The 9,096-nt window shown below is 41.1% G+C and overlaps 1 protein-coding gene across 1 annotated transcript in view; it reads left to right on the top strand.

Annotated features, from left to right (window-relative positions):
• Positions 1–6,174: 6,174 nt before the first annotated feature.
• LOC117506076 (homeobox protein Meis2-like) overlaps positions 6,175–9,096 on the top strand; it is a gene marked incomplete at its 3' end in the record, with an annotated part of 17,624 nt that continues 14,702 nt past the window's right edge. Inside the window, exons 1-5 of the mRNA XM_034165596.1 lie at positions 6,175–6,231; positions 7,738–8,036; positions 8,358–8,481; positions 8,548–8,598; positions 9,012–9,062. Coding sequence (XP_034021487.1) covers positions 6,175–6,231; positions 7,738–8,036; positions 8,358–8,481; positions 8,548–8,598; positions 9,012–9,062 — 582 coding nt within the window. The remainder of the gene's footprint in view (positions 6,232–7,737; positions 8,037–8,357; positions 8,482–8,547; positions 8,599–9,011; positions 9,063–9,096) is intronic.

The following is a 9,096-nucleotide window of genomic DNA, read 5'->3' as shown; positions in this document are numbered from 1 at the left end:
AGCAGCACCTCTCTGCTCCTCACTGCCCCCTACAGTCCGAGAGGGGCATTGAACTATATCACAGAGCACTTCAGTTATATTGAATTATAACTCTACCGAGCACTTACAGTTTACTGCCTCCTTCTGGTCAAAAGGAGTATAGCCTTGACGGCTGCTGGATCCAAAATCAGAATCAAATCTTCATACAACAAATTAAAGTCGAATAAAGTGCAGGAGCAGCTGGCTGTGTCACTTCACAGTTATGGACGAGCTCATGCAGCTGTACATGTGTAATTTCACCGAATTTCACACATACAGCTGATTCAGTTGCACAAATATAGTTTATTGCAGCTCTGTTTTTTTTTTTTTTTTATCTCCATAGCTATATTTGTGCAGTTTATACTTATATTGTATTTTTATATGCTGCTTTTATAATAGCTGTTATATTTTTATTGTGTATTATTACTATTATATTTTACTATTACATATTTATTTTTATACTGCTTGACATTCATTGTGGGCAGCAAAGAAAGATTTTCATTGTCCAGGAAAACATGTAATTCCTTACTGTGTAAATGACCTCTGGCTGATGGTCACAGTGGATTAGTGGTTAGCACTGTTGTCTCACAGCAAGAAGGTTGTGGGATTGTTGCCCGCCTGGTCCTTTCTGTGTGGGGTTTGCACATTCTTCCCGTGTTTGCAGGAGTTACAACCTTATTCCAAAATGGATGACACTCTTTCCTCCCCCCCCCCCCCCGCCTCAAAATTCTACACACAATACCCCATAACGACAACATGAAAAAGTTTTTTTTTTTTTGCAAATTTATTAAAAAATAGAAAACCTAAGAAATCACATGTACATAAGTATTCACAGCCTTTGCCATGAAGCACAAAATTGAGCTCAAGTGCCTCCTGTTTCCACTGATTATCCTTGAGATGTTTCTACAGCTTAACTGGAGTCCACCTGGGGTAAATTCAGTTGATTGGACATGATTTGGAAAGACACACACCTGTCTACATATAAGGTCCCACAGTCAGAGCACAAACCAAGCATGAAGTCAAAGGAATTGTCTGTAACCCTCAGAGACAGGATTGTCTGGAAGCACAAATCTGGGGAAGGGAACAGAAACATTTCTGCTGCTTTCAAGGTCCCAGTGATCACAGTGGCCTCCATCATTTGTAAATGGAAGAAGTTCAGATCCACCAGGACTCTTCCTAGAGCTGGACGCCCGTCTAAACTGAGCGATCAGGGTAGAAGGACCTTAGTCAGGGAGGTGACCAATAACACGATGGTCACTCTGTCAGAGCTACAGCATTCCTCTGTGGAGAGAGGAGAACCTTCCAGAAGGACAACCATCTCTGCAGCAATCCACCAATCAGGCCTGTATGGTAGAGTGTCCAGACATAAGCCACTCCCTAGTAAAAGGCACATGGCAGCCCACCTGGAGTTTGACCAAAGGCACCTGAAGGACTCTCAGACCAGGAGAAACAAAATTCTCCGCTCTGATGAGACAAAGACTGAAATCTTTGGTGTCATGTTTGGAGGAAACCAGGCACCATCCCTACAGTGAAGCATGGTGGTGGCAGCATCATGCTGTGGGGATGTTTTTCAGCAGCAGGAACTGGGAGACTAGTCAGGATTGAGGGAAAGATGAATGCAGCAATGTACAGAGACATCCTGGATGAAAACCTGCTCCAGAGTGCTCTGGACCTCAGACTGGGGCGACGGTTCATCTTCCAGCAGGACAATGATCCTAAGCACACAGCCAAGATATCAACAGAGTGTCTTCAGGACAACTCTGTGAATGTCCTTGAGTGGCCCAGCCAGAGCCCAGACCTGAATCTGACTGAACATCTCTGGAGAGATCTGAAAATGTCTGTGCAGCGACGCTCCCCATCCAACCTGACAGAGCTTGAGAGGTGCTGCAAAGAGGAATGGACCAAACTGCCCAAAGATAGGTGCACCAAGCTTGTGGCATCAGGTTCAAGAAGACTGGAAAAACATGAAAAAACGTTTTCATGTTGTCATTATAAGTTGTTATGTGTAAAATTTTGAGGGAAAAAAATTAATTTACTCCATTTTGGAATAAGGCTGTAACATAACAAAATGCGGAAAAAGTGAAGTGCTGTGAAGACTTGCACCATAATACTGTATATTCTAGTTTCAATACACAGAAATTAAAGTGATTCATTTTTTAATTTGAGTTTTGGTCATTACAGCTTTGTTGTGATTTGGTGCTGTATAAACTAAATAAATTTTATTTAATGAAATTGAAATTGAATCTTTATGTTTGTAAAAGAATCAGAAGAAAGTTTTTTCCCACCACTAAAGGTGACACGAGTGTCTCTGAAGACATTTTTGCTGCTCGTCTTCCGTGACGTCATGTCAGTCTTGAGTCTCAGCTGTAAGTCTGACGTCAGGACTCCTGGGCCTTAATTTGACACTTTTAGTAATATGCAGTGTTTCTCCATGTTCTGGAGGTCAGACCTGTGGTCCAGGTTTTGGTCTGTGCCAAGCAGAGATAAGACCTGTTTGGATGATAAATCATAATCAATTAGACGGATCAGTTTTTCGGACAACCCTCCTGAATGAATACGAGCTGAAGGCTCCTCAGTGAGGCTTTGTGTGTGTGACAGGCTGATTAATGTGCTCATCTCTAGGTTTAAGGATATGATTCCTTCTTTATGTTCTCTAATGCCATATACCAACACAGTGCAGAGTAGCTACCTAAACTCTGTAAGTGAGATAGAGTATCTCGTCAATAGTTTTACATCCTCATTGAAGACAACTTTGGATGCTGTAGCTCCTCTGAAAAAGAGAGCTTTAAATCAGAAGTGTCTGACTCCGTGGTATAACTCACAAACTCGTAGCTTAAAGCAGATAACCCGTAAGTTGGAGAGGAAATGGCATCTCACTAATTTAGAAGATCTTCACTTAGCCTGGAAAAAGAGTCTGTTGCTCTATAAAAAAGCCCTCCGTAAAGCTAGGACATCTTTCTACTCATCACTAATTTAAGAAAATAAGAACAACCCAAGGTTTCTTTTCAGCACTGTAGCCAGGCTGACAAAGAGTCAGAGCTCTATTGAGTTGAGTATTCCATTAACTTTAACTAGTAATGACTTCATGACTTTCTTTGCTAACAAAATTTTAACTATTAGAGAAAAAATTACTCATAACCATCCCAAATTACGTATCGTTATCTTTGGCTGCTTTCAGTGATGCCGGTATTTGGTTAGACTCTTTCTCTTCGATTGTTCTGTCTGAGTTATTTTCATTAGTTACTTCATCCAAACCATCAACATGTTTATTAGACCCCATTCCTACCAGGCTGCTCAAGGAAGCCCTACCATTATTTAATGCTTCGATCTTAAATATGATCAATCTATCTTTGTTAGTTGGCTATGTACCACAGGCTTTTAAGGTGGCAGTAATTAAACCATTACTTAAAAAGCCATCACTTGACCCAGCTATCTTAGCTAGTTATAGGCCAATCTCCAACCTTCCTTTTCTCTCAAAAATTCTTGAAAGGGTAGTTGTAAAACAGCTAACTGATCATCTGCAGAGGAATGGTCTATTTGAAGAGTTTCAGTCAGGTTTTAGAATTCATCATAGTACAGAAACAGCATTAGTGAAGGTTACAAATGATCTTCTTATGGCCTCAGACAGTGGACTCATCTCTGTGCTTGTTCTGTTAGACCTCAGTGCTGCTTTTGATACTGTTGACCATAAAATTTTATTACAGAGATTAGAGCATGCCATAGGTATTAAAGGCACTGCGCTGCGGTGGTTTGAATCATATTTGTCTAATAGATTACAATTTGTTCATGTAAATGGGGAATCTTCTTCACAGACTAAAGTTAATTATGGAGTTCCACAAGGTTCTGTGCTAGGACCAATTTTATTCACTTTATACATGCTTCCCTTAGGTAGTATTATTAGACGGTATTGCTTAAATTTTCATTGTTACGCAGATGATACCCAGCTTTATCTATCCATGAAGCCAGAGGACACACACCAATTAGCTAAACTGCAGGATTGTCTTACAGACATAAAGACATGGATGACCTCTAATTTCCTGCTTTTAAACTCAGATAAAACTGAAGTTATTGTACTTGGCCCCACAAATCTTAGAAACATGGTGTCTAACCAGATCCTTACTCTGGATGGCATTACCCTGGCCTCTAGTAATACTGTGAGAAATCTTGGAGTCATTTTTGATCAGGATATGTCATTCAAAGCGCATATTAAACAAATATGTAGGACTGCTTTTTTGCATTTACGCAATATCTCTAAAATCAGAAAGGTCTTGTCTCAGAGTGATGCTGAAAAACTAATTCATGCATTTATTTCCTCTAGGCTGGACTATTGTAATTCATTATTATCAGGTTGTCCTAAAAGTTCCCTAAAAAGCCTTCAGTTAATTCAAAATGCTGCAGCTAGAGTACTGACGGGGACTAGAAGGAGAGAGCATATCTCACCCATATTGGCCTCTCTTCATTGGCTTCCTGTTAATTCTAGAATAGAATTTAAAATTCTTCTTCTTACTTATAAGGTTTTGAATAATCAGGTCCCATCTTATCTTAGGGACCTCGTAGTACCATATCACCCCAATAGAGCGCTTTGCTCTCAGACTGCAGGCTTACTTGTAGTTCCTAGGGTTTGTAAGAGTAGAATGGGAGGCAGAGCCTTCAGCTTTCAGGCTCCTCTCCTGTGGAACCAGCTCCCAATTCAGATCAGGGAGACAGATACCCTCTCTACTTTTAAGATTAGGCTTAAAACTTTCCTTTTTGCTAAAGCTTATAGTTAGGGCTGGATCAGGTGACCCTGAACCATCCCTTAGTTATGCTGCTATAGACGTAGACTGCTGGGGGGTTCCCATGATGCACTGTTTCTTTCTCTTTTTGCTCTGTATGCACCACTCTGCATTTAATCATTAGTGATTGATCTCTGCTCCCCTCCACAGCATGTCTTTTTCCTGGTTCTCTCCCTCAGCCCCAACCAGTCCCAGCAGAAGACTGCCCCTCCCTGAGCCTGGTTCTGCTGGAGGTTTCTTCCTGTTAAAAGGGAGTTTTTCCTTCCCACTGTAGCCAAGTGCTTGCTCACAGGGGGTCATTTTGACCGTTGGGGTTTTACATAATTATTGTATGGCCTTGCCTTACAATATAAAGCGCCTTGGGGCAACTGTTTGTTGTGATTTGGTGCTATATAAATAAAATTGATTGATTGTGGAACCCCAAATTTCATGTCACTAAGGTTAGAGGTAGTGTTATTGTACAAAACACAGTGAAAACAACTGGTTAAGTATGACGTCAGCCATGCAAGGGCACTCCCAGTAATACCAAAATGATTTTTCAGCCTATCAAGTAGAATATGATGATCCACTGTATCAAATGCAGCACTGAGATCTAACAGCACCAGAACCGTAGTGGTGTCCAAATCCATTGTAAGCAGAAGATCATTCACCACTTTAGTGAGAGTCGTCTCTGTGGAATGATATTTTCTAAAAGCAGACTGCAGTGGCTCAAAGAGATTATTCTCAGTAAGATAGTGTACGAGCTGCCGTGACACCACTTTTTCCAGAATTTTATAGCAAAATGATAGATTTGATATCAGCCGATAGTTTTTCAATACACTAGGATCAAGATTAGGTTTCTTAAGTTTAAATCACTGCAGATCTGAAACATTTAGGAACAGATCCAGAAGTTAATGAGAGATTAATAATTTCCAGCACAGTCGGCCCAAGAGTGGGCCACAGGTCCTTAAACAGTTTTGTTGGTATAGGATCAAATAAACAGGTTGTGCTTTTTGTAGACGTTACGAGTTTTGGCAGCATGCCTAGTGAGATACTATCAAATTCTATAAATCTAGGTAAGACCTCAGTAGTGGCGCCCACCTCAATAGCAGGGTGTAGTGGCTGGATTAAGGCATGCTGGGATATGTTTAACCTGATGTCTTCTATTTCTTCTCAAAGTAATCCAGGAAATCTTGTGCTGTAAAAGGAGAGCGAACTACAGGTGGTTGTCCATGAATAAGTGTTGCCACCATGTGGAACAAGAACTTTGAGTTATGCTTGTTTTTGTTGATCAAATCAGAGTAGTAAGTCCACTTGTACATTAAAATGATTAACTTTATCTCTGGTGGAACTGCCTCCTCCAGATAAATTTACTGTACAGTAATAAACTCTGTACTTCTTAATGACTGATGGAAATAAAGTCCTAGACATATTCAGCATTGTGGTTGACTGGCAGTGGGTAAAAGTCCCCCAGTTGATTCTAATGAGTTTGATGAACTCACCTGTTTAGGGTTAGGGTTAAGGTTAGGGCAGGACTTTTACCCACCTCGGCCTGACTGAGCTGACCCAGATTAATCAGTCTTTCACTAATTCTCTGTGAATGTTCATGTATTCATCCCTGGCTTGTCTGAAATAAGGTGGCAGCAAAAGTGATGAGTTGTGTTTAGTTTGTCCAGTTACTTACAGCCTCTGAAAATGGATGGACTGTATATAAAAATGTGATTTTGCTGAACAAGGACATCTAGATTGTTTCTTTTTAAATTCACTCTGGTGGTGACTGGAGCGCAGAGGTGGTGGCCAAGTAAGAGTGCGCTTGGTTGCAGTGCCAAAGGTTCCCTGTTTGAACCCCACCCCTGTCACATTTCTCCATGTAGTGTGGAGCCACGTCAGGAAGGGCATCCAGCATAAAACTTGTGCCAATTCAACATGCAGGTCCACCTCGGACCTGCTGTGACCCTGACTGAAAACGCCAGGGAACAACCGAAGGGTCTTACTTTTTCTGTTGGTGAATGGAGGCAGCATTACAAAAATCACGACTGTCCAAATACTTATGGACCTGGCTATGTTCTTCCTTCGTGTTGTTGTTTTCTTCTTATTCTTCTTCTGTCTTTGTTCCTGTGACATTCACTTGTCTATGGCATTCATTTGATCATTTTCTTTTCTGTTGTGTTTAATTCTTCGCACACGTCCAAAGAAAAGAACTTTTCGTGTCCTTCTTGTTTCCTTACCTTGTCTCCTTATTCTCAGGTCTTCTCTTTCTTGCTCGTCGTTTGCGGTCGCTTAAAGAAATGGCCAGTAGATGTCGCTCTAACACTCATTGCAGCTTGTGAACACGCACGGAACCAGTCCCGGAGATCGGCGCCGCGCACGCGCAGCCTGCTGTTGAGGGAGGAGCGCAAAGTCATCTGGACCATGTGAGACAAGAACCGGGGGCGAACCGGAGTCAGACCCAAATCAAAAAGCTCTTCCGACGCTTCGTTCGTGCGCATTTTCGCACAGATCTGGCACCGTTTGGGTCGTTTTTTATTTCTTTTATTAAAGGTGATTCGGACTTGCTCAATGTCGTAAACGAGAGGATTATTTCATTTTGGACTTAAAATTCACCTTCACAATATTTAGCAAACTTCTGTCTGCGCCACTCGGCTGGATATGACGCAAAGGGTACGCTGGGTTTTTATTACATATTGGATATATGGCTTGGATTGCCTGGATATGCTTAACATGCATGATACATATTTAAAGTTTAAAATAGATGTTGTTAAGTGCGTGAAAAATAACACGTGCTTGTCCCCCCTGAAAAAAAAAAAAAATATATATATATATATATGTTATTTCCACTTAAATGGAGCAGCAGTTGTACCGACGCGCAGCTCCTCTTCACGTTACGTGACTCTTCTACTTTTTGTTCTCGGTGTCCGTTTTGAAATAAATGATTTCTTTCTCTTGGTTTTAATTTTGGCTGCAGTTTGAGGATTTGAGTCATTACCGAGGTGCGATGGACGGAATCCACACCTCCATGTACGGAGATCCGCACGCGCCTCGGGCCCTGCCGCAGGTTCACCATCTGACCCACGCCGGGACCCACGCCGGGACCCACGCCGGGACCCACGCCGGGACCCACGCCGGGACCCACGCCGGGACCCACGGGCCTCCGCCGCACGCCGCGCAGCACTACGGGGCGCACGCGCTGCACGGCGTCATCCCGAGCGGCATCGGAAGCGCAGTGAGCGACGCGTTAAAGAGAGACAAGGACCAGATCTACGGGTGCCAAAGATCATATCTACAAGAAAAAGAGGGGAAAAAACAAAAAGGAATTTTTTTTTTATTTTAGGGAAAAATCTAATGTTGACAAGCTGAATATCGTTTCTCACAGAATGTCAACATTTAGCACAAAGGCCCACTGAGGATTTTCAAAGAAAGAATATGTTGAAACAAGTGAATTAAATTATTGCAACGAATTTCGTTATTATTAGTATTATTATTAGTAGTATTAGTATTATTAGTACTCGAGGCCGCTTCAGGCTTGTGATTTGTCTGATTAAAGTGCTGGCGGAACACTGAAATGTTTTATTTTATTGTTTTAAGGCACCCGCTCTTCCCGCTGCTGGCTCTGCTCTTTGAGAAGTGTGAGCTGGCCACGTGCACGGCGGCAGGAGACGTTTGCTCCTCAGACTCTTTTAACGACGACATCACGGTTTTCGCCAAACAGGTTGGACAAAAACCACGCGGATCTCACCGGCGTTCTCACGGTCTCTAAATCTGTTCTGTCTTCCAGATCCGCGCAGAAAAGCCTTTATTCTCCTCAAATCCTGAGATGGACAATTTGGTGAAAATTTCTTGTTTTGTTTTTTGTTGTTGTTGTTGTTGCTTGTTTGTTTGTTTGTTTTTGTTACTGTTGTTGTTTTTTAACTATATAACTCAAGTACAAATTCTATTTTAGTTGTCAGCTGACGAGATTGTTTCATACTTTTTAAGTGATACTTAAAATGCATAATTTTATGTTAAATAATATATTTATTTTGAATAACACATTTTTATACATTACTAATAAAGTATCTAGAAGAACAAAAATAACCGGATTACTATATTTTGGGCCATTTAAAATCACATTTATTAATGATCAACTTATATATTAAGTACATTATGAACAATGAATTCTATTTATTTGTTAATAATAAATCACATTTACACATCAGCCAGTGGTTAGAAATGCGTTATTTATTTATTTATTTTTATTAGATGATTCAAGCAATTCAAGTCCTACGATTTCATCTCCTGGAATTGGAAAAGGTACAGATTCTGCCCTCTAATAAAAAAATAAAAT

The sequence above is a fragment of the Thalassophryne amazonica genome, unplaced genomic scaffold (genome assembly GCF_902500255.1).
Source record: "Thalassophryne amazonica unplaced genomic scaffold, fThaAma1.1, whole genome shotgun sequence".
In the NCBI taxonomy this organism is placed as follows: domain Eukaryota; kingdom Metazoa; phylum Chordata; class Actinopteri; order Batrachoidiformes; family Batrachoididae; genus Thalassophryne; species Thalassophryne amazonica.
This window is presented reverse-complemented; position numbering and strand designations above follow the sequence as displayed.